We start from the raw sequence: 25,676 nt of genomic DNA, 5'->3' as shown, positions 1-25,676 counted from the left end.
GTGTGGCCTTCCTGTTGCAGAACCACACAGCCGTTTAGAAACCTTTAGTTAGGGACACCTGGGTGGCTCGGGTTGAGCAGCTGTCTTTGGCTCAGGGCATGATCCCGGATTCCTGGGATCGAGTCCCACATCAGGCTCCTTGCATGGGGCCTGCTTCTCCTCCCTCTCTGCCTGTGTTTCTGCCTCTCCTCCTGTGCCTCGCATGAATAAAATCTTAAAAAAAAAAAAAAAAAATTAAAAAGAAAAGAAACCTTTAGTTACCCAGATTTCTAAATCAGGAGAGGTCATGTAGAAATCCAGACTGCCAGGCTTGCTTGAAAAATCGGATGATCTGTCGACACCGGGCTAGGCTAAGTACCTGCATGCAGCTCGGCTGGAGCCGAAGGGCCACTGCCCCTTAGCCGGCACACTCTGCCCCTGCCTCCCTGGTGCTGGGTCCCTTCCCCTCTGTGGAGGCAATTTCATTGTGATTCCCTCCGCCTGGCAAACATACAGCTGCCATGGGATTTTGCTGCCTCCTAAATTAAGTATCTGTTCCTCACCTGGCACTCCGGCGTCCAGCCATGATTCTCACCTTGAACATTGGTTACAAACACCTGGAGACCAAACACTGCAGTTCCTGTTTACCTCCACCTCCCCCATCAATTCTAATTCAGTAGCTTAGGGGTGAGACTTAGGAATCTCTGTATTTTTTTTAAGATTTTATTTATTTATTTATTCATGAGAGACAGGCAGAGGGGGAGGCAGTGTCCCCATGGGGAGCCCCTTGCAGGACTCGATCCCAGAACCCTGGACTCGTCCTGAGCCGAAGGCACTCAATCACTGAGCCACTCAGGTGCCTCCGTTTTATGTTTTGTTGAAGAAATGGGCCTGTCAACGGAGACAAGAACCACCTGTCACTTTTTATCCCCCAGTCATTTCCTTTACTGGCATACTTCATTTTATTGTGCTTTTGCTTTGCAAATACTGTGGTTTTTACAGATTGAAGGTTTGTAGCAACCCTGCATTGAGCAAATCTCTTGGCACTATTTTCCCAACAGCATTTGTTCACTTCAGGTCTCTCTGTGTCATGTTGTGATAATGTTCAAATTCATTTATTATTATATATCGTATGGTAATCTATGGTCAGTGGTTATGACTCACTGAACGCACAGATGATGGTTAGCATTTTCTAGCAATAAAGTTTTTTTTATTAAAGTACATTTTTTTAGACATAATGCTGTTGTACACTTAATAGATTACAGTAGAGTGTGAACATAACTTTTATATGCACTCGGAAGCCAAAAACTTCATTTGACTCCTATTATTGTGATATTTGCCATATTGTGGTTGGGAACTGAACTCACAATATATCTGAGGTATGCCTACACATGTTATTTTTTTCATTTTACAGTAATATGTTGACCATATTAGTTATCCCCAAAATATGTTGAATATTTAAGTATTCATAAAACCCCCGGATTAATTGGGGAAATGTTACTGTATTTTTTTGTTTTCTTTTTTTTTTTTTTTTTTTTAAGATTTTATTTTTAAGTAATTTCTACATACATCCAACATGGGGCTTGAACCCAAAACTCTGAGATCAGGAGCCGCTCCTGACCCGCTTACACTCCACTGACTGAGCCAGTCAGCCCAGAAACATTACTATTCTTATCTCAGAAGACTCCTGGGCAATGGATTGGTTGAAGGATTTTTGCCCAAGGGGTAGGACTGGAAAGCAAGTCGTCTCTTACTCCAATGTGTTTTGCTCTGAGTTGTACAGTGACGTTTTTTGAAACCTCTGTTTCTCTATGTGGTGGAAGCCAGGAACAGTGTCTTCCCTTGTTCACTGCTTATAATTTATACAAGGATCGGGACGCCTGGGTGGCTCAGTGGTTGAGCGTCTCCCTTAGGCTCAGGGCGTGATCCTGGAGTCCTGGGATCAAGTCCCACATCGGGCTTCCTGCATGGAGCCTGCTTCTCCCTCTGCTTATGTCTCTGCCTCTCTCTCTGTGTCTCTCATGAATAAATAAAAATCTTTTAAAAATTTTTAAAAAAATTATACAAGGATAGCTAAGTCCTTCCCCAAGCTGGGGTAGAGGGTCTCCTCTGTACATATCTGGGAAGTTTGCGCCTTTATGCCTCACTGCAGTAACAGAGATTATCTAATGTGAATGCTCTGTTGACACCATACGCAAAAGTGAATCAGGAAGACTTCAAACTAACACATTTATTTTAGATGCTGCAGAGACTCTTACAACAGAAAATACCTGCTTCCAAGCCCTCACCTCCCAAGTTCAAGTTTATACAATTGCATGTCACCCACTATGGACCTTTTACGTTCTGTATAGCTCAGAAGTCTCTTCATATACTAAGGATTTACCCTGAGACAAAACATATCAGTGGAAAAGGGTTGGAAAGTTATAGACCTAAGACAAAAGAAGTTTAGGATTTTATAACCTCTTGAGAGTTGAATGCAGGCTTTCACAACACAGCCTCACAGAGGCCCATTTTATTTGCTAAGATATCATTCTTGTAGTCCTGTATGTCCCTCCTTCCTGCTACGTTGAAAAGATAAATGATATCTTGAAGTGAATATGTACCAAGTGATATATTGAAGTGAATATGTACCAAAAAGAGGGCAAACACTCCTCAGAATAAATGAGATCCAGCTTTTTTTTTTTTTTTTAAGATTTTTACTTATTTATTTTAGAGAGAGCAGGAGCATGAGCATGGATGAGCATGGGAAGGGGCAGAGGAAGAAGCAGGCTCTCCGCTGAGCAGGGAGTCCAACTCACAGCTCCATCCCAGGACCCTGGAAGCCGAAGGCAGACCCTTAACTGGCTGAGACATCCAGGTTCCTGAGGTCCAGCTTTGAGAGTAGAAATTAAGTGTTTTCTTTTTTTTTTTTTTAGGGACACGTGGCCATCAAGAATCATGAGCAACCCATTTGCACACCTTATTGAGCCTTTGGATCCTGCACAACCAGGAAAGAAATTCTTTAATTTGAATAAATTGAAGGATTCAAGATATGGTAGGCATATGGTTCTCTGATGTAATTGTTCTCACAGCAATCAAGAGTCTTGTTTGCATAATAATTAAGCTATGTAATTAATTAGCCTTTAGGAGAGTTGAAAGAGGGAGTTGCAGAAATGGCTGAATGGTCTTGGATTAAGCACACAAACACACACCACTTTCTTATGTTGCCTGTTTTTAAGTAATAATGATTATATAAATATGATATTTATATAACATTTACAGCATATAGAGTATTTGTGCATATATATTATTTAATCTGTATAACAACTCTGTGAGGTCATGTTTATAAAATATAAGAAGTCCTAAGAAGCTGAGGTCCAGGGAGCATCAATGACATGATCAAAAAACAACTGTGGGTACCAGAATTGAATAAAAACAGGTCTTTTTTATTCCAAATCCTCTGCTTTTCTACCTTTGCACTCTGGTCTTTCCCAAATAATATTGGTGATTAATATTGATGATACAGTATTTCTTTTTTAAATAAACAAAATAGTTTTTTCAGGAATTACCATTGTTTTATCCTCAAACCCATTATGGTGTTTATGCTTGTGTTTCCATTAAAAGGTATATATGACTGTACTTTGATCTTAATTATAATAGTTGTAAAGAAGTTATTTTCTCATTTCTTAAACAATAGTTTTCATAAGAAATATTACTCTGTGTGTTACTTGCCAAAACGTAATACAATAAATACCTAGACTGACTTCTTTCATGGTAACTTAAGAAAAACTCTATTGGAATCCAAGGTAAGGCAATAATTTATTATGAAAAAATTAACTATAATATTTATCTTTGGCTAGTCTGTGGGTATTTTCTAGTACCGAATGTCTTTTAAACCCATTTGATATGGTTATATTTTATTTTTTTTTTATTTTTATTTTTTTAATTTTTATTTATTTATGATAGTCACACAGAGAGAGAGAGAGGCAGAGACACAGGCAGAGGGAGAAGCAGGCTCCATGCACCGGGAGCCGGATGTGGGATTCAATCCCGGGTCTCCAGGATCGCGCCCTGGGCCAAAGGCAGGCGCCAAACCGCTGCGCCACCCAGGGATCCCGATATGGTTATATTTTAAACTGTTGAAATCAGTTTAAATTTACCCTCTTTCCCTGTTGGAGGAGTAGTCTAATGCCTTGTATCAAGTTTATATAGAGATTGGCTTATAAATAGCTCTTATGATAAGGTGTCTCATGGCTTTTGTTTGTTTTGTTATGCTTTCTCCTTTTTCCCTAGAACGCTTACCATTTTCTATCAGAGTTCTCCTGGAGGCAGCCATTCGGAACTGTGATCAATTTTTGGTGAAGAAAAATGACATTGAAAATATCCTAAATTGGAATGTCATGCAGCATAAGAACATAGAAGTGCCATTTAAGCCTGCTCGCGTCATCCTACAGGACTTCACGTGAGCCTGATATCACTTCACTTCCCTTGTCACTGCCTCCCTTGTCAGCCTTTAGAGAGTGCTTCACATACACACACACACAGTGCCTGTATAATTGATCACCCAATATCCAGACACTTTTGAAAATGTAAGAGGTCTGTTATCCTGGACAGCAAGAATTTGTCTCAGATAAATTCGAATGTGTAGTCACTCCACCTTTTCCAATGGCAGAGGTCATCATCTTTGGTCTTGGAGATCCTAGTCTTAAGTATAGTGGCAGAAGATGGAAGAAATAGCATGGAGTATAACTGTCTTGGAATCTTGTCTCCCTCACATCCTATCACCCATAAGCCAGTTTCAAACAGCCATCCATAGAACACTGATATGCTTTCACCTTAGGGAAGACTTGTAGTTCACAAGGCCCAACCTGTTGCTATTCAGCCTCAGTTCACACCTTGCCATTCCCAAGAGTCTTTACTTCCCATCATGGCCTGTTTTTTTAAGACACTATCTTTCCATTTTTAAATGATGTTGTTTTATTCCTTTTAGAACCGAATTTCATTTTTCTAGAGGACAAATTTTATACTCTAAAATAATAAAAAGGAGAGATTCACCTAGTATAAATTTGATTCATAGCATACTTCTCTGAATTACATCCATTTCTTTAAATTTGATCTGAAGTTGGAGGTATGATCCATGTATCTTCTCTAGGTCTTTATCACCCCACCATGTGAATGGGAATCAGCCATGGCAGTAACAGACCCAGGGTTTTTAAGTGCCTACTTTCCTAAGGTTTCTATTTAGACCACATTTGTTGTTAACTTTAGTGGAGTGACAAAATTGCATGTAGAGATACCACTCAGTCATGGCACTTCCAGTTTCTGCTCAAAGAAAGATATATAGAAACTTCCACTTTTCTAAGTCATCCATTGTCAGCCCCACTGATGACACTGTCTCACGGCCAATTGTCAGTGGAGGCAAAAGCTGAAAAATCAAAGTACACTTTATTCAACAGTTTTGTTTTCTGCTTAATTCTCTTTTCTCAGAGGTGTGCCAGCTGTGGTTGACTTTGCTGCAATGCGTGATGCTGTGAAAAAGTTAGGAGGAGATCCAGAGAAAATAAACCCCGTCTGTCCTGCCGATCTTGTAATCGATCATTCCATCCAGGTGGATTTCAACAGAAGGTGAGAGATTAGGATGGATACTTGGGTTTTCTGTTTTGTGCAAAATCTTGGAATTCACGTCTTCTTTATGTGTGTATGTAGATAAACAACAGAAGAAATCTTTAAGAGATGTATTCAGAAAAAATCAAACTTACCAAAGATTTTCCAGTAAAGGGGGGGGGGGTCTTTTTTTTCTTCTTTTTTTAAATTTATGATTTTTTTTCTTTTTACTTCTTCTGGTGCCCAGGCTGAAGGAAAAAGCAGCTATCTGGTGATCACAGAGGCTCAGGAGGGCAAATGGGAACCCACAATATCTCTTGAGGCTTAGATCAGAGCTAGCGTAGAATCACTTCTCTTCACAGTGACATTAATCAAAGCAAGTCACAGTCAAGCCATAAGTTAGGGGTGGGGAAGTATATTCCATCTGTAGTAGAAGGAGCTGCAGGATTACATAGGGGACGCCCTGTGAGTGGCTCAGTGGTTGAGCATCTGCCTTCGGCCCAGGGCATAATCCCGGAGTCCTAGGATCGAGTCCCACATCGGGCTCCCTGCAGGGAGCCTGCTTCTCCCTCTGCCTGTGTCTTTGTCTCTCTCTGTGTCTCTTCTGTGTCTCTCATAAATAAATAAATATAAATCTTTAAGAAAAAAAAAAGAAAGAAAGATTACACAGGGAGTGCAACCAGGTGCTGCTAGAAGTCTAGTATCTTAACCAAGAAGAATAACTAAATAGTTAACATCAACTCTGAGTGGGGAAAAAAAGAACTATACCACATTCAGTGCTGGGGAAATTAATTATTTGGTAGAGAGAGTGATTCCTGTGAATTAAAGCATTAATATTTTTTAAATTAAATCATCAAAAATTTCAGAAAAAAATTTAAGTATGTGTCAAATGTCTTGAGGAGAAGGACCTTTCTAAATTTAAAAGAAATGAATGGGGGCACCTGTGTATCTCAGTAGTTGAGCATCTGCCTTCAGCTCAGATCAAGATCCTGGAAACCTGGGATTGAGTCCCACATCAAGCTCCCTACAGGGAGCCTGCTTCTCCCTCTGCCTATGTCTCTGCCTCTGTAGCCCTTATGAATAAATAAATAAAATCTTTAAAAAAAATATATAGTAAAACCCAGCAGATAAATGGGTAAAAAAAAGTAGACATTTCACAATGAAAGGAAAAGCAATGATAAGCACTATATGAATCCTTTTCAACTTCAGAAGTAATAAAAAAAAGTAGATTAAATCCTTGAGATACCATTTTCTCTTATCAATAGAGTTAAGATTAGAAAATAAACATTATTCATTATAAAGGTGTCATGAGGGAGACACTTTTATTCCCTGCTGATAATACTATAAATTAGGAATGATGAAAGCAGTATGTATGAAGATTATTAGAAATTGTCATATCCTTTGTCCTGGAATTTCCACTTCTGAGCATTACCCTTTATAGATAATCTGGAATTCACAAGTAGCTTAATGACTAAATAGTGTTCATGACAGTATTTATAATAATGGAAACCTAGAAGCATTCTTAATGGCCAACAAAGGAGAATGATTTACTAGATCATGATATGTCCTTAAAGTGAATTATTAGGTAACGTTTACCATTATAATTATAAAATGTTTAATAACACTTGCAACGTGCTCATGTCACAGCTCAATGAGCCAGATATAAGTTGCATGTAGAGTGTGATCTCAGCTATGTGTAAAGTTTACAAAAACTAAAAGATTGGAAAAAGAGATGACAAACTGCTGAATGATTTATCTCTGGGCTTATAACTGTTATTTATTTTGATGATAAGAGGCTATGGTTTTTTATAATAAAAAATCATTTAAGAGTATGAAACTATTCGAAGAGGAAAAAAAATAACTTTCCTTGCTTCCTTAGGGACTTAAGTGGGTTCCATACAGCCTAAAGAGAAATGTAGTGACTGGTCATTCTCAGATTAATGTTGTCAGTATCCAAACCAGATAAATTCCGGATAAAGAGAAATCTGCTTTGTCCCCTGAATTGACAGTTCTTGGAACAGACTAGATACTCAGCAGCTGTTCCCTTTCCCTTGAACTCTAAACTCATCCTTAGGCAACTTGTCTTTTTTTTCTCCTTAAATCACATGAGCTCAATTTAATGGTTTGGAGTCAAAGGGAAGAATTAAAAATACATACACAAAATGTTATTCTATTTGATAACAAGGATATTTCCTAACACCCCACTTCAGAAGTTATAAAAGTAGCCTCACAAAATCATGGACAATTTTATCTTTCTTGGAGATTCTCACTGGTGTTGATGATTTACCTTTATTTCACTGCCTGGAAGGTAAAAGTACAGGGAAGCCAGAATTGTAACTGTTTTAATGTCTGAAGTCTTTTGATTCAATATTCAAAGAACTCCTCTGACTGTTAAGCAGTATGAATCTGGGTAATTGCAAAGTTTGCTCTATTGATTTTTCCTCTTCAAACCTTAAAATCCATCAACTCTGTTTCAGTTTTTTATGGACTCTTTTCATTTATACTGCAGTACTGAAAACATTATTATGGAAACAGCAAAGTCCGAGAGGATGGGGGCAGGACTTTGATCCAAACTGATATCCAAATCTAGCAAACCCCGCCTTTTTTTAAATTAAAGAGAATATTTCTGTTAGGAGTGTTTTCATTGGTGGTGTTTTGTTTTTATTGCTCAAGGTTGGTTTTGCAATTTGACCTCCCAGTCTCTTTCCATATTTTTATAAGGAATTAAATGTGATATGTCTCAACTTTTGTGGAACTGTGTGCTATGGGCTGATTTCCAGCTACTTCCAGAAATGAACTAGAAAAACTGTGGAAGGGGTGCTTGGATGTTAGATACTCTCATTTAAGTATTTCTGAGCCCTTTGCCTCGTTTGGATAAGAATAATTGGCATCACCATTTTTAGGAATGGAGGGTCTAACTAACTCATTATTGTAGTTTTTCAAAGTTATCTCAAAAATAACTTTAAAAAAAAAAATCCCAACAAGATTATAATGACGATTTCTGAGCAGATTTCCTGGGTATGGAAACTGTCTCCTCAATAAATACTGTTTGTGAATTTCTGGAGTACCATTAAATGGAATACTCAGAAACTTTGATATACGTCCAAATCTGAATTCAAATTATGTAACTGAGAAGAAATTTACTCTTTAGTCCATGAGGCCATTTGTATTCAGAGAACTTACTAAAAAGCTCAATCAATTGGTGAACTTAGGGAAGTTCTGAGTTGTGGAAAAAATCCAAATTCTAGGTCTATTTATTCATTCCAGGAACTAGAACTGTTAATTTGAGCCAAAAAAAAAAAAAAGTGTTTTGTTTTAATAAGTAAATAGGTTTTTACTTGAAATTAACCTATCTTAAAATAGATTAACCATTTCTGGCTTCTGTTTGTCCCGTGAATATGTTGTTTATATCACACTGACATCCCAGCATTCTCTGGGGTGACTCTTGCCCTTCCAACCGTGCTTTTGTGCTGTGAAAAGTTCTCATGTCCTTCTAGCACTGAAGACAAGAGGGTAAGGGTCCCTGACTGGCCGCCCACAAGTGTTCAGAGCACCATAGAAGGACTGGGGAACCAGAGGCAGGGCTGCATATGATTAAGAGCAATGTTCGAAGATGCCTGTCTTCCTTTTTTTTTTTAAGTTAAATCTATTTAACAGACCTCTGTGTGCCGTTATTTGCTTAAGAAACAGATTAGTTTAGAAGAGAGAAAATTAAAGAACACATGACCTCAATGCAGTCGGTAAATGTAGTAACCAAATCATCCTGACCCAGGGAGTCCAGAGGGTTCTACCTGGAGAATCACTTGATCCAGGTCTGGAAGGGGTTTAGAAGGAGTGAGTCCTGGAAAAGGCGCTCTACACAGAGAATGCAGCGTGAGGGAAACAAGGTGTGGGAGAGCATGGGGGCTGAAGCTGCGGCTGAAGCTGAATGCAATTTGGTCCTGGTGATAGAGGTTTCATATTCATATTTCATATTCATAAAGGAAGTTTGAGGTTACACTGAAGGACTTTGTTAAGGCAAGGGATTCGTGCTTTATTTACAAAATGGGAAGCCATTGTCAGGTTCCAGATGGGTCCTGATGATCTGTGTTTAGAGAATGGTCCCTGGTGATCGTACAGAGGTAGGTTGACAGAGGAGCCAGCTAGGCTATTTCTAGGAGAAATGCTTCCGTAGTTGTAGAAACTAAGTAGTGGGAGGGGAGGTCATTAGATGGGGATGAGATTCAGAAAGGAAGCTTGTGTGTTAGGGGTTATCCCGTTGACTGTGTGGTGTTCAAGGTATTCCTGATGCAGATGCTCAGCATACGTTGGAAATGTGGATGCGGACTTAGACAGATGGGAGCTGGAGGGATGGAGCCCTCAGTGTATTAGTGAGAAGGAGACAAGTACCTTGAGGAATAGTCACACCTGGTCCAGAGGGTCCAGAGGCTCTGCTGTTCTGGGGGCAGCATTCTTGTCCAGCCTTGTTTCTCTCTGTTGGCATCTCTCCTTTCTCTCTTTCTACCTGTTGCTTTTCTCTAACACATACACACACCTACAGACATTCATACTCTACATCAGGGATCAGCAATTTTTTTTAAGGGCCAGGAGTAAATATTTTAGGTTTTGTTGGCTACATACTCTGCTCACGTATTTTTTTTTAAAACAACCATTAAAAATGTAGAAATTACTGTTTGCTTCAGGGCCAAACACGTACAGGTTTTGGGCCAGATTTGGCCCATGGAGCTAGAATTTGTGGACTCTTGCTCTGAGGCACCCTCAGGAACTAATTCCATTAAAGCAACTGACACTGACCTTGGCGAGTATTCACACCAAGAGAAAAACAGTCAGGGTGGTAACTGAATGGAGCTTTTGTAGAGTAAATGATAAGTGCTCCCAGTCCTTCTTCCCCAAGGAGCACTTCCCTATTTTTACCTGGTCGACTCCACTTCGTCCTTCAGTCTGCACCAATGTCATTTTCCTCTGCAAAACATGCCTCATTTCTGGTCTGAATTTGCAACCTTTTCTGAGTGTTCCCTTGGCACCTTGTACTTCTTGTATCATGACATTGATAGTCACTCTCTGATAATTGCCTGGTTGCTTCTCTGTATCACTGGCCAGGCCTCTGAGCACCAAGTGGGCAGTGCATGCACTGCTTTTGTACCCTTGTATTCCCAGCAGGTAGCACAGGGTAGGCTCTGTGAATAAGTGAAGGAAGAGGGTGGATGAGAAGTAGAGAACGGCCCCATAGCCATCAGACCCGGGCTCAGATGATGGCTCTATAATCATCAAATGTCTGGCCTTGGATAGGTGAGCTTAACTTTTCGGTGCCTTGGCTCCTCTTCTGCACATAGAGGTAATAGTGGTACCTGTGGGAGAGATTGTCATGATGATTGATGAGTTCCTACAGGTAAAGCACATAAAGCCTGTGTCATAATCCAGCCCTTTGGCTCTGTCTGCCAGGGTTGAATTTCAGCTCCACTGTTTACTAGCTGTGTGATCTTTTTTTTTTTTTAAGATTTTATTTATTTATTCATGACAGACACAGAGAGAGGCAGAGACACAGAGGGAGAAGCAGGCTCCTCACAGGGAGCCCGAGGCGGGATTTGATCCCCAGACGCCCTGAGCCAAAGGCAGACATTCAACCACTGAGTCACCCAGGCGTCCCTAGCTGTGTGGTCTTGAGCAAGTTTCTTAATCTCTCTGTATCTCAGTTTCCTTTTTTGAAAAATGTGGTGGTTTGTTGCATCTAACTTAAAGGGTTATTATGGAGACTAAATGAGAAAGTAAATTTTAAATACTTAGAATAGTGGCTTGTTCCTTGTAGTTAGTAAGCATTAACTACTTTTTTCTTTTTTTTAAGATTTTATTTACTTATTCATGAGAGACACACAGAGAGAGGCAGAGACACAGGCAGAGACAGAAGCAGGCTCCATGCAGGGAGCCCGATGTGGGACTCAATCCCGGGACTCCAGGATGAGGCCCTGGGCTGAAGGCAGGCACTCAACCACTGAGCCACCCAGGCATTCCTAAGCATTAACTACTAATTAATGAAGTGTAACTTGAGTCTTAGCTATTAATTTACTATCTTATTCTGTGTTCACTGACTACATAGTATACAGTTTATGAGTGCCTTCTGTATACCACATCAGCAAAGTTGTAACTGTGGTTTATTTTACCTTCATGATTTGATTATAAAAATCCTGGAGAAGCTGCTTCTTTTTTTTTTTTTTTAAGATTTCATTTATTTATTCATGAGAGACACAGAGAAGCAAAGACACAGGCAGAGGGAGAAGCAGGCTCCCTGTGGGGAGCCCGATGGGGGACTCGATCCAAGGAGCCCAGGATCACACCCTGAGCCAAAGGCAGGCACTGAGCCAAAGCCAAGGATCAACCACTGAGCCACCCAGGTGCTCCCCTAGAGAAGCTTCTTTGATGCCCTGCTCTGCCTGTGTCATTCCTGATGGACTAAATGACTTTGAGTAAACCTCATCATATAATCTGTGCTTTATAAATGTTCTTGGGTAGCACCGTTCTTCTCTGAAATCTCTGTCCAAGAGCTAGGAGATGGTGATTCTATAAATGCCTGGGCCTCTTGGCATTGCTGGTTCCCTGTCTCCCAAAAGAAACAGATGAAATTGCCACCTCGGAGCAGCCCAGCTCAGAGAGGTGTAACGAGGTCACCCATGGGAAAGAAATACGGGAACAAGAGTTCTTTCAGTATCTAAGCTGCTGTTGTCATAAATGTCTAGAGTCTGTTCCTAAAAGTCAGGCTTTATAATTAGATTAGTTTCAACTTAAATTCACTTAATGTGTGTTACTCACCATGTTTAAAGGTATTGTAGGGATCACTTGAACCAAATAATAATTACTCTTTTTACTTTTGCTGATTCCCTCTCATTTCCCATGTGAATGAATGCATCAGTACCACACAGCAAGCCTGCAGACAAAGTTGCCAGTTTGTTCAACACCCATAAGTTCAACTGGTAACCTTTTAAACCTTAAAATTTATACATTTAGTTCTTCTCTCTGACAGGACAGACAGTTTACAGAAGAATCAAGACCTGGAGTTTGAAAGAAATAGAGAACGATTTGAATTTTTAAAGGTATGAGCAGAGTTTGGTTTCACTGGTTGTTTCTTTATATATATGGGTACAGTACAAAGAGAGGTGCCGAGGAGATGGGCCACATAGAAATGCATCAGGTTTTCATAGTGTTCTTTCCATTCTCAATCCTAGTGGGGTTCCCAGGCTTTCCGCAACATGCGAATTATCCCTCCTGGCTCAGGAATCATCCACCAAGTGAATCTGGAGTATTTGGCAAGAGTGGTATTTGATCACGATGGCTATTATTACCCAGACAGCCTTGTTGGCACGGATTCGCACACTACCATGATTGATGGTTTGGGTGTCCTTGGTTGGGGTGAGTATTGTTCCAGGATCCTATTCTGTATATGCTATTTGTATATGTGTGTAGCTTGATTTACACTAATACCGTGACATCCCGGGAGCATGACTTTGTGTGATCACACATATCAAAGAGGTATTTTTGTGTTTTGTTTTTACTGCTCTATTTCCAGTGCCTAGAAAAGTACCTCATGCCTAGTAGGGACTCAAAAATAATGTGTGGAAGAATGAACTGGAATAAAGGTTAGGGACATTAGAATAATCACTGGAGCTGTTTGTTAAAAATGGAGACTCCCAAACCCCATTCTCCACTTGGTATTGAATCAAGGCGGTTTTGATACAGGTGTTCTGGGGACCACATTCTGAGAAATACTTGTTAAAAATTCTGTAGAGGGAAACAGAGGAAAGATAACTATTCTTTATAGAACCCAGATCTAGGGGATCCCGGGGTGGCTCAGCGGTTTAGCACCTGCCATTGGCTCAGAGCGTGATCCTAGAGTCCCAGGATCAAGTCCCGCATCAGGCTTCCTGCATGGAGCCTGCTTCTCCCTCTGCCTGTGTCTCTGCCTCTCTCTCTCACTCTCTCTCTCTCATGAATAAATAAATAAATAAAGTCTTTAAAAAAAAAAAAAAAAGAACCCAGATCTATGCTAGTAAAACCTTGTAACGGGGTTGAATTCCATAGTGAAGCACACTGAAAGCATCCTTGTATCATGCTGGCCTTGCAGGAGTGGGTGGTATCGAAGCAGAAGCGGTCATGCTGGGTCAGCCGATCAGCATGGTGCTTCCCCAGGTGATTGGCTACAGGCTCTTGGGAAATCCCCACCCTCTGGTAACGTCCACGGACATCGTGCTCACCATTACCAAGGTAATGATATGCTGCCTCTCCCGTGGTCTCGAACAGACAGTGACAGGGAGGAAGTGCACGATGTTAGGAAACAGTATGTTGATGATTTTTAAAAAGAGATGAGATAAAGGGACAGTTCTGTGGCTATGTGTTAGACAGTTATGTTCATTTTACTCTTCTGTGGCTACATGGATCCTTTTCTTTAAAAAAAATATATTTTGAAAGTGTGACAGAGTTCAAATACACAGAAGTTAAAATGACATTCGTAGGCACCACCACCTAGATTTAACAGATGGTAACATTTTGCCGTATTTGCTTCAGAGCTCTCCATGTATGTATGTTTTTTAAGAAATAAAATGAAATATTTATGGCCTAAGCCATCCTCCGCATTCCTAGAGATAACCACTTTCCCAAGGTGGTATGACTTATTCCCAGGCATGTGTTTATACTTTGACTACATTTTTCCACATGAGTCTCCCTTATGTGTAAATAACAAGCTGCTTCTGTGAATTTAATGTCTGACTTTCTTAATTCCCTTTTCTGTATTCAAAGTTATATTATTGTAACAGATGTTTCTCCAAGCTGGAAATAGTAGTTTTTTTTCTTTTTCTTTAGCTTTTGCAAGAAATAATCTTTTTTTGTGATTTGCTTTGCAAAAAGGAGAGCCATTTCATTTTGCAAGATTATTAGAAAAGTGAAATTATTCTATTATCACAAACATTCTTCTATTATCACATATCTTTTCTGGTTATATATTTAGGAGGCTTGGAGTGTTAGGGATAGCTACTGTCCTGTTAAAGGCCAAAAATGTTTCTCTTTGATTTGATCTTTATGGACTTTGGAATTGCATTTATTGGAATATTGTAACTTATTGTAGATGTCTGTGCATTGATCCTCACATGTAGAATAATGTAGGACTTGCCCATAGAATTTAGCAGAAGCCCACATAACCTCAAGAGCCCATCCTTCTGATTGTCCACATGGTTCATGAAACTGGCTTCATGCAGGGCTGCGTCAGCCACCAATGCCTCAGCCTTGGCAGATGGCATGTCTGGAAAAGAGATGTGAACCAGACTGGCTGGATCCTTTGGTTACATTTCATTTGCACTTGTGTTCAGGAAATTTGTTCATTATACCCTTGAAAATAAGCCTCTTATTTACTTAACTAGTGCAAGATCATTCGAGTTGAAATAATTTATTTAATTTTTAGCACTTCCAGTAACATTAGAGAGAAAAAGTCCTTCTCATTTTGGAAAACTTACATTAATGTTACTTGTGTTTAGGGTATTACTTTCTCTTTTTCTTTTCTTTTTGGTAATAACTGTTTTGACATAATTTTAGATTTACATGAGAGTTTATGTAAATACAGGTAATACAGAGAATCCCTGTTACCTTTCTCCCAACTTCCCCAAATGTTAACATCTAACATAACCATGGTACATTAATCAAAATGAAGAACGCTGGTATGACACTAAACTAGAAACGTAGCCAGTTTTTTCAGTAATGACCCTTTTCTGTTCCAAGATCCAATCCAAGATTCTGGATGGTATTTAATTAACAGAATTTTTTAAATTTTATTTTTCAAAGTAATCAAAACTATGCTGGGCCAATTTATTTTCTATGTTTACTCACCAGGCTAATTTATAAGAATGACAAAGTGCATTTTAAATATAGGTTATGGAGTCTCAAGGTTTTCTCTTGTTCTTCTCAGCACCTGCGCCAGGTGGGGGTAGTAGGCAAGTTTGTGGAGTTTTTTGGGCCAGGAGTAGCCCAGTTGTCCATTGCTGACCGCGCCACCATTGCGAACATGTGTCCTGAGTATGGAGCGACCGCTGCATTTTTCCCAGTCGATGAAGTTAGCATCAAATACCTGCTGCAGACGGGTAAGTGTGCAGCCCTGTGCGAGCAGAACGCCCTGTGCAAAGTGCATAGGGCTCTGAGGATCCAAGCACTGCCTTCCGCCTCTGCCCCTTGGAGGATACAGGGTCACATTCACAGTTTTTTAGGGTTTTTTTTTTTTCTTTTCTCTAGGGAGTCAAAATGATTATTGGGATTTCAAAAGATATGACATAGACACCACGGTTTGGCCAGTAGAAAGAGCTTAGGTGTTCTGGAAGCTTAGATATTTGTACTGGTCATCTACTTGTAGTTATTTGACAGGAAGCAAGCGATCCTAGTAATTAAGGTGTGCTTTGACAATTAACTAAGCCTGAGATCCCCTGAATGAAGGATGATGACCAAAACGGGGGAGGGGGAGTATTAACAGGTAGGACCAGAATCTTCTTGAGAAGAGCCCAGATCGGTTGACAAACCCCTAAAAAACAGCATCAGCCAGAGTCAGAATGTGAGACTGGAAGTTGAAATACCAGCAGAGCTTTTGTTGTTTGTGTGAATGCAATGCACCTTACTTGTATAACTGCTGGTGGAGGCATTAGTTTTCATCACAAAATCCTAATGTCTGTTACTGGTTATTTCTTAAAATGTCCATTTAGGTCGTGATGAAGACAAAGTAAAGCGGATGAAAAAGTACCTGCAAGCTGTCGGAATGTTTCGGGATTTCAGTGACCCTTCTCAAGACCCAGACTTTGCCCAGGTACGAGAGAACGTGCATTTCCTCTTCCTTGAGGCTCTGAGCCTCATCGTGTGTGTGTCTTCCGAGGGGGTGAACTTGTAGGAAATTAGTCACTGCCAAGTCATCACAGAACAATAAGGTTTTAAGAGACTGAAACCATCAAAAAGATAAGGAATTATAAATGTAAAATAACATCTTCCTTTCCTCCTGGCCATTAGGCTGAGTGTGCTCTCTTTCTGACCTGCTAGTGTGGAAGACATTTGAAGAAGGACTTCACCAGAGGGAGGAGGGCTGCTTGAAGGCTAATCTCCTCAGGGTAGCTGGAAGAGAAATGGAGGTCAAGCAGAGCAATTCATTCTGGTTTTTCCAGTGACTTACCTTCATTTCTGGGGGGCAAACTGATGCCACATTTTTCCTGACAGGCAAGCCTGGAGGGGGTAACCTAGATGTGAGACCCTGGTTTTTTTTCACAGTTCACCAAGGGAAGGGAATAGGCAGTGAGACCCAGGCCCGTTTCCTGGCATCGGTGACTGAATAGTGGCATCCTACCAAATCATTTTAGCAAAAAGTATGGTGGTTTATGTATCATAGTAGAAAACCCATCTCAAACTCCGTGTAGCATTAAAAAGGCTGTATCAGCTGCTTTGCAAAGAGGGATGTATGGAAGATGCTGGCCAGCAGCTAGGCCCCTACCCTGATCTCTCCAAGAGGTGACTGTCCCACACCACTGATGTGCCCATCCTGGTCTTTGGAAATTCATTCCTTAAGTATTAAAAAGGACATTGACTCCTTGTGTATGGATGTGGTGGTTTAGTTTGTCTTTGTTGGTGTGGTATCGCAGGCCTGGTACCACTTGCCTCTTTTCTCAGAGAGTACGCTGTCTGTTCCTGAGCTCCTTATCTTTTGGGTGGACAGGTGGTGGAACTAAATCTGAGAACGGTCGTGCCTTGCTGCAGTGGACCAAAGAGGCCTCAGGACAAAGTTGCCGTGGCCGACATGAAAAAGGACTTTGAGAGCTGCCTTGGAGCCAAGGTAGGGGCCGGGGAGAGGCAGGTGGAAGCCCTCCCCGACCTGGCCCCACACCCCGTTCCATAGAGCCCATACTTCTTTTCACCCTCTAATGAGGAAGCTTCCCAGAGCCTGACGCTGAGGGCATTTCCTCTCCATCCTGAAGTCCTTTGAGCCTCTCCCGTTAGCCAAGGGCCACACAGCTTCCTTGAGCACTTTACCATCTTCGAACACAGCTCAGCCCGCCTCTGTGAAAGCAAACCCACCCTTCATGTGACTCTTGTCACATGGTTCACTTGACTTGCCCTAGCTCTTCTGGCCAGTGTACTTTTGTTCACGCCTCGCCTCCATCCACCTGCGTGTCTCCTCCCCTTCCCAGCATGTCCGAATCTCTCGGCCCCTCCAGAGCATGGGCTCACATCTCATGGCAGAAAACCATCCATCCCTCATTTGAACTTTCATGGCCCTTGGTCTGGAACCCTTTGATGGCATCCATGTTCTTAAACTTACATTGCTGGTCCTTCATATTATTTGCATGTCTGATTTCCCTTATTAGACCGTATGTTTGAGTATAGGATTTGTGTCAGAATCACCTTTGTACCCACAAAGTACCTAGCATGACATCTTGTATGCAGTAGATTTTCAATGAACATTTCCCCAGGTGATGATTAAGATTATGTGATGAGTTTTATCCTTGGGCCACCAGCATGACACCAAATGTTCAGCTGTACTTTATTTGCCTCATCGATCATAACTCGTTGAATCTGACCAAAAATGGCACATTTTTTAAAATTTCCCTCATGTTAGAATCTGTGGCCATGGTTTAAATTCATGAAACTCCACAATAATGTCATCGGATTTAATTAGACTAACTTGGAACTAAATTTGTAGTTTTAGCATTTTCGAGATGAGAGACAAGTAATTGTTAATAGGACTTCAAAACAGAGTACAATTCAGAAATGATGACTGCTTTTTTTTTTTTTTTTTTTAATTTTTATTTATTTATGATAGTCACAGAGAGAGAGAGAGAGAGGCAGAGATACAGGCAGAGGGAGAAGCAGGCTCCATGCACCGGGAGCCTGACGTGGGATTCGATCCCGGGTCTCCAGGATCGCGCCCTGGGCCAAAGGCAGGCGCCAAACCGCTGCGCCACCCAGGGATCCCCGATGACTGCTTTTTATAAAGATTTAAAAACAATAAAGAGGACTTTAATTTTTCTGTAACATTTCAGATATTTATATCTCAGCCAGTGACTTTTGTTAAAAATTAGCTTTTAACATTATAGTTACCAAGGTATTTATTTTTCTTCTAAAGTGAGAACATTTCACTGTGTGTGTATGTGTGTGTGTGTGTGTGTGTGTATGTGGGTGTATATATATACAATTTTTTTTTCTTCCCATAGCAAGGGTTTAAAGGATTCCAGGTTGCTCTGGACCATCATAATGACCATAAGACGTTTATCTATAATAATAGTGAATTCACCCTTACTCATGGTTCTGTGGTCATCGCTGCCATTACTAGCTGCACAAACACCAGTAATCCATCTGTGATGTTAGGAGCAGGTGAGTGCATGTGAATCCCTCCCCACAATCATGTGGACACGTGGGTGGAAGTCTTTCAAGACACAACCCTGGGGTTTCCCTGACTTGTACATGTAGTTCCCTGAACCTTGTCTTTCCCAAATGCAGAGATTATTGGCCCAGTAGTATTTATATAATAAGTAGCATCCAAAACAAAGTATTTAAAGTAGAATCTATAATGCATACTAGTCCTTAGAATTAACAGAAAATAAGTAGAAGAAAAAAAAAAAAAAAGATGACTTTCTGGTAAAGTTTAGAATCTTGTGTCAGACTCTAGAAGAAAAAAAAACTGTTTTCATATCACAGATTGGTTAGCCTCTAAAAAACCCTCAATAGGCCTTTTTGTACTGCGGATTTCAATCTGTCTTAGAAGTATTGTCAGGTGCATCTAAATTAGGGCACAGGGCACCAGTTGATAAAACTTCCTCAGATGTTATGCAATTCTGGGCAAGGAGTTAATATTTACATATGGAGTTTTATTAATAGAAGAGTGTTTAGTGTCCACTTTTTTTTTTTTTATCATTCCCAAGGAACTCTTGGGAGTTCCAAAGATCATCAGAGAGTTCTTTTTTTATAAAGTGCACGAGTACATAGGGAAAACCTTCTTTAAAAAAAAAAAAAAGATTTTATTTATTTATTCATGAGAGACACACAGAAAGAGAAAGGCAGAGACACAGGCAGAGGGAGAAGCAGGCTCCATGCAGGGAGGCCGACACATGACTCGGTCCTAGGACTCCAGGATCAGGCCCCGGACCAAGGGCCAAAGGCGGCGCTAAACCTCTGAGCCACCCAGTCTGCCCTGGGAAAACCTTTGTCCAAGAACTCATCTGTTGATACCTAAGCTTTTCTTGTCTGGAGCAAATGAGTTTCCTTAAGACAAGTCACCAGCTTATCTATAGCTTTTTGTGCCTTTTTATCACACCCCCCCCCCCCATTTCTTTCCAAATTCTATGATACATCCTAAGAGAGCACCCAATGTCTCTAGTAGTCTCTGTATTTGCTAAAATTCCAGTAGCCTGGGGCCCGTGATTTTCTACTTTAAAAAAATACCCAGGGACAAGATTTTTACTCTAGACTGACTGTACTCCTTACCAACCAGCACACAATTCATATCCTTTAAGAAAGGGCCCAACCAATTAAAATTTTCATCCAAATAAAACGTAATCGGGAAGATTGTTTTTCCCTCCAACAGTTAAAAACTTACTCTGTTAGCACATTGCCAAGACCTGGACCTCCTGACTGAGGCATGACAGTGACATTGTTTGTCATTTGGGTCACCAAGGACTGCTGTACATCAAAAAGGGTACAGTTTACGTGGCTAAAATTGACCACTGTCCATCTTGCTCGGGATGATAGGAATTGTCACCATGGGGAGAAATCTTTTCTGTCACTTTTCATTACACCACATTTTACCAAAGAATTAGGTCACCCCACTCAGGAAGGTCCTGGGATGCAACGTGTGGAGTAAAGCTTGCTTGCTGTGGGAACTTGAACTCTGAATTCCTTGACTTCTATGCAATTAAAACCCCAAACTTAATGTTGCATTAGCATGGATTTTCCATAGCAAGTTACAAATGCAAGGTTCTATGTTTCATATATATTTTTCAAACATATGTTACTGCCTATGTTTCTGATTAAAAGCTCATCCGAAACAAACAAACAAACAAAAACTTACTCTGTAACATATTCCTAAACGTTTTTAGTTTTATCTCTTTTTTTAAAAAAAAAAAAAGGCCTATCTCTTTTCTTCGTTCCCATGACTAATTTTGAGTTTACCGCCTTCGCGTAGATGACTTTGGGCCAATGAGCTTTTGATTTCTGCGAGGTGACAGAAAGAGCAGAAAGCACCATTGGGGCTTTGTCACATCGGGGTAGGAGATGCAGAATGAAGGGGCAGTCTCTTTCCAGAGCTATCCTGGTACCTAGAGGGGCAGCCACCTCACATTGTCAGTGTTTACATTTGCACAGGGTTGTTAGCAAAGAAAGCTGTGAATGCTGGCCTCACGGTGAAGCCTTACATCAAAACTAGCCTGTCTCCTGGAAGTGGGGTGGTCACCTACTACCTGCGAGAAAGCGGAGTCATGCCGTATCTGTCCCAGCTTGGGTGAGGAAGAATTTTCTTTTACACCATTGCTTTTGTTGTATTTTATCCCAGATGTCTCTTACTGTATCACCTTGTAGCATGTGTCAGCTTATCTAATTAGTCTTGGTATCTAATTAGTCTTGTCAGACAGTGAGCAGTGCTTACATTTCAACAGAGTAGAGGCCTCCCATTGACAGTTGTGCTGGTTGTTCATCATACAAGGGTGCCCTTGAAGGGCAAAGCAGGCCTGAAGCCAAGCCTGCGCTTTGGTGTGGCGCTGTACCCTTCTAGAGGAAGGGGTGCCTTTCCTCAATTGACAGAGGTGTGCTGTGGGCTAGCATTGGCTCAAAAGCTGAGAGTCTGCTCTTTGGTATGAAAATAATTACCATGGCTAAGAATGTTCTGATTCCTTGGCATAAACGAGTCATTTGTTACCAAATGCAATTCCTGCAGTTTCCCCACTACTTCTAATTTGGTTGAGAAAGATTTTACTCATTTGTCTCCTAAAAGTCAGTGATACAATGGGATGATACAATCAAAGTAGTGAATAGAAAAAATAAATGGCATATGTGATTTCAGCTTTTGGAAAGTCTAGATCGTTCAGTTAGACTCTTTTTTACACTTTACTCAAAAAGGACTCTAATTGAATGATCTAGAATGGACGAAGAGTATGTTAAAATGCTCCACCTGGCTGGCTCAGTTGGTAGAACATGCGGTTCTTGACCTTGGGGTTGTGGGTTCAAGCCCCCATGTTGGGGAGTAGATTGTACTTAAAATTAAAAAAAATGTATATCTAAAATGCTCCTAAGAATGAAAGCTTTATTGAAACAGTACTAAACTTATTCCCCACACTGCTGTTCTCTTTAAATCAGTGGTCTCTAGAGCTGCCACCAGCAGAGGGGCTCGCTGAGTGTCACTTTCCATCTGTGCTTATCTCTCTGCGTCTAGGTTTGATGTGGTGGGCTACGGTTGCATGACCTGCATTGGCAACAGTGGGCCCTTACCCGAAGCTGTGGTAGAAGCCATCACGCAGGTAATTGCAGAGGAGCCCGGAGGGCTTCAGAGCTGTTGTCTCTTCTCACACAATGTGTGACCGAAATGCTGGTCATCTCCAGAAGGTCCAGAGAAGCAGGGGTTGTGTTTAGATGTATGGTCTTTGGAGGCAAGCTGACTGGCTATCTACCTTGTGCCTCAGTTTTCTCAACTGTAAATTGGAGATGATAGTAGTCCCTGTTTCACAGAGTTGGAGCATGGAGATGATAATGGACATAAAAGACTTTGAGGAGTGCCCGGCACACATGAAAACTCAGCCAGTGCTGGTTTTCGTGACAGACAGCTCCACAACTATTTGTTCTTGGTCTTCTGAAACTGGCTCAAAGTCAGACATGTCTCCATGCAAACAATGCAATCGAAACTACATTGCACTGGCTTGATTTTTGTTCCATAAGTCCTGTAGCACTGAGAAACAGTATTTGGTTTGCTTCACGTGAATTACAGAATTAACATAGGTCTGTGTGGCTTCCTGTAGCTTTCAGCTATTTGGACATTCCCTTCTATCCTCAGGCCCCAGGCAGCCAAGTAACCAGGATGCTGCCTTCTGGCCCACCTGGGATTTCCTCGGGAGCAGAAACATGTCTCTGTCCTTTCACTCCATGTCTCCCCAGGGACACCCGTGCGTGCTCTTCTCCCCGCAGGCAGAGGACCAGGTGCAAGCCATGTTAAGGAGCTCTATCCCCAGCAACGGGAGAGTTTAACAGGTGGCATAAGATGAGAAGCCTCGGCAGCCCCTTCTCTGGGTGACCTGATTTTTCTCTTGCCTGACACAGGGAGACCTTGTAGCTGTTGGAGTACTGTCTGGGAACAGGAATTTCGAAGGTCGAGTCCACCCCAACACCCGGGCCAACTATCTAGCCTCCCCGCCCTTAGTGATAGCGTATGCGATCGCTGGCACCGTCAGGATCGACTTTGAGAAGGAACCACTGGGTAAGGTTGCGTTTGTGCAGCTATGCTTGTTTGTTTGTTTTTTTTCCAGTGAATTTGAAGATATTACTGGAGTAAAGTAGAACTAAGATAGAACTAACAAAGATAAGGAGAGTCTGTTCTTTTCTCTCCCAAACATGGCGAAGACGGAACTGCAATAGTCAAGAATCCACCGAAGGATAGGGGACAAGGAAAGGAAATAAATCCAAAAAGTCATAGAGAGCCTGCTGTCCTGGCACCTCCCCCGGTTCTTCCCTGTCTGGCTCCTGCTTCTGTCAAATGATAGGCACTATCTTAACATGGCCACTGTAGGAACTCATCAACTTCTCCAAAGCCAGAGAAATGATGCTCTGTTTCCTTTCCTCTGGAGGTCTCGTTGTGTCCTCCTCACTCTATTCCGAGTAGATTCAATAATATGAAAACAGTGCCCCTTAAATTTACTTTCAGGAAATCACAACTAGAGTTCTAGTTGATCCTCGTTCTATATGGATTCGATATTGGCACATTTGTCTGTTCACTAAGATGTATTTTAACCTCCAAATCAATACTGGTCTTGCCTCCACGGTCATTTATAGCCCTGCACAGAGGGGTGAAAGCTGTTTTTCTACACTTTTGTGGTTTGGGTGATTTCACTTTTTAAAATAGCCCCCAGGCATAGTGCCGAAATCCTGTCTAGTATGCATAAGCCCAAGAAGGCTGTGTGGTGTGCCCCTGGGAGGCCGACTTTGTTCACGCCTGAATTGAGTGCTGTTGGCTGTGACTTCAGTGTTAACTCATCCACAAGATGTATTAGATAAGGCGTCTTTAAGCAGAAGCACACATAAAGCAAGATTGTGTATTGATCAGTTGCCGAAAACGTTGTGACGAGGGGCTCTCAGGAGCCTAAGTCACGCCCCCTTGCGCCAGCAATTCAGGCTCCACTACATAGCACTTGGGTGGACTTCACAGAACATTACTGCCACAGAGAACGGGATCTGGCTGGATGTGATCATGAAAAGGAATATTAAATGCAGTTTTTCTCACTAATAAACTTGTTTTCCCCAGGGGTCAATGCAAAGGGACAACAGGTATTTCTGAAAGACATCTGGCCAACGAGAGATGAGATCCAGGCGGTGGAGCGTCAGTACGTGATCCCTGGCATGTTTAAGGAGGTCTACCAGAAGATAGAGGTGAGGCCCTCGCCCACTCTGCCTTCCTGCGTCCAGGGAACACCCATTCCTTTGTGGCATGTCGGAGACTGACGCTGATGGGGGTGGAAACTGAAGAAAGTAGCATTTCTTTCTTTAGATAGCCTAGAACGTGGTTCTGTCATTTTCTTCTGTGATTTATATTTTTGCATACCCCACACTCCCCAAATGTTCCCAGATTTGGCAGCAGCCTCAAGAAGAGAGGCCTCAGCTTGTGTATGATTCGTAGCCAGCTTGCCATTACCCCTCCCGCCTCAGACACCCTGGGTATCGTGTCAGTTGTGGTGGAGGATTCCCCGATGTCACCATAGAGTGTCACTGAGGTAGAGTTAATTGGTTGAATGTACCTTTCAGAATGATGTGGAGGCTAAAAACAATTTAAAAAGCCAGTCAGGAAAAAGCACCAAACTACTGAAATAAATAAAATATGCATTTGACAAGTAGAAAATGTGTGAAGCTCAGTATCGTTTACTGAGACCCTTGGATGTTATTTTTTTCTTTGCTTTCTGTGTTAGGTAGACCCTAGGAATGCTGACTGGGGCACTTGGGTTTGAAATAAGAAAGCAGACTGTCTGGGGAAGAGGGTCATGCACCGTGCCCTCCCACAAGTTGCTCATCGGAAGTGGTATGAGCAAGTTTGCTGAGCATTGGGTTAAATGCATTTCTCCAAAGGCGGAGGTCATGGCCCCGTGAAGGCAGTTCAAGCTGACTTTAACACATAGCAGCTGTATTAAAGCTGTCCATGTGACAGTGTCCATGTGACCTGGTCATCTACTTCCCCAAATCTTCAGAAAGTAAATCATTTCCCCTTTGGTACAATCTGGATTATTATTTCATAAGTTACATTATGTATATGGATTAGTTATCTATTGCTGTACAACAAATTATCCCAAAACTTAGAAACAGCATTTATTATCTCATGGTTTCTGTGGATCAGAAATCCATGTGTGGCTTAGCTGGGTGCCTCTGCCTTCACAAGGCTCCAGCAAAGATGTCCTTTGGTGCCGCAGCTCATCTGAAGGCTCATCTGGGGGAGGATCCACTTCCATGGCCACTCACGCTGTTGTTGGCAGGACAGTGTGTCTCACAGGGTGTCAGACAGAGGGCCTGGGTCCCCTGCTGACAGTTAGCTGGAGGCCTCCCTCATTGCCTTGCTGCGGGCGGGGGTCTCTTCACAGCTCACAGCATGGTATTGGCTTCCATCACTCTACAGCTGGAAACCTGTACCTCCCCCTCCTCTGTACCCTTTATTGCCCATCCTCGCACCTCCCCTCCTCTCTGGTAACCATCAGTTAGTTCTCTGTGTTTATGGATCTGTTTCTGCGTTTGTTTGTTTTGTTTTTCAGATTCCACCTATCAGTGAAGTCATACTTGTCTTTCTCTATTTCGCTTGGCATACCTAGAGGGTATCATGCAAAGAATGGTTTTTATCGTACTCTTAGAATATATAGTTTCTGCTTGCATGTTAAAGT

The 25,676-nt window shown here is 41.6% G+C and overlaps 1 protein-coding gene across 2 annotated transcripts in view; it reads left to right on the top strand.

The window, feature by feature from the left end:
* Nucleotides 1–25,676, top strand: part of ACO1 (aconitase 1) — a 59,245-nt gene that overhangs the window by 21,095 nt on the left and 12,474 nt on the right. For both annotated transcript variants that reach the window (XM_072728124.1, XM_072728125.1), the window contains 14 exons: nucleotides 2,895–3,013; nucleotides 4,252–4,420; nucleotides 5,446–5,583; nucleotides 12,578–12,647; nucleotides 12,780–12,963; nucleotides 13,676–13,815; nucleotides 15,506–15,677; nucleotides 16,287–16,387; nucleotides 17,282–17,398; nucleotides 18,777–18,936; nucleotides 20,923–21,058; nucleotides 21,986–22,070; nucleotides 22,864–23,020; nucleotides 24,062–24,186. In XM_072728124.1, the coding sequence (XP_072584225.1) occupies nucleotides 2,917–3,013; nucleotides 4,252–4,420; nucleotides 5,446–5,583; nucleotides 12,578–12,647; nucleotides 12,780–12,963; nucleotides 13,676–13,815; nucleotides 15,506–15,677; nucleotides 16,287–16,387; nucleotides 17,282–17,398; nucleotides 18,777–18,936; nucleotides 20,923–21,058; nucleotides 21,986–22,070; nucleotides 22,864–23,020; nucleotides 24,062–24,186 (1,851 nt within the window). In that variant the 5' untranslated portion in view covers nucleotides 2,895–2,916. The remainder of the gene's footprint in view (nucleotides 1–2,894; nucleotides 3,014–4,251; nucleotides 4,421–5,445; nucleotides 5,584–12,577; nucleotides 12,648–12,779; nucleotides 12,964–13,675; nucleotides 13,816–15,505; nucleotides 15,678–16,286; nucleotides 16,388–17,281; nucleotides 17,399–18,776; nucleotides 18,937–20,922; nucleotides 21,059–21,985; nucleotides 22,071–22,863; nucleotides 23,021–24,061; nucleotides 24,187–25,676) is intronic.

This window comes from Vulpes vulpes, chromosome 12, assembly GCF_048418805.1.
Source record: "Vulpes vulpes isolate BD-2025 chromosome 12, VulVul3, whole genome shotgun sequence".
NCBI classification, from domain to species: Eukaryota; Metazoa; Chordata; class Mammalia; order Carnivora; family Canidae; genus Vulpes; species Vulpes vulpes.
Note: the sequence above shows the minus strand (reverse complement) of the source record. Positions and strands in the feature narration are given on the sequence as shown.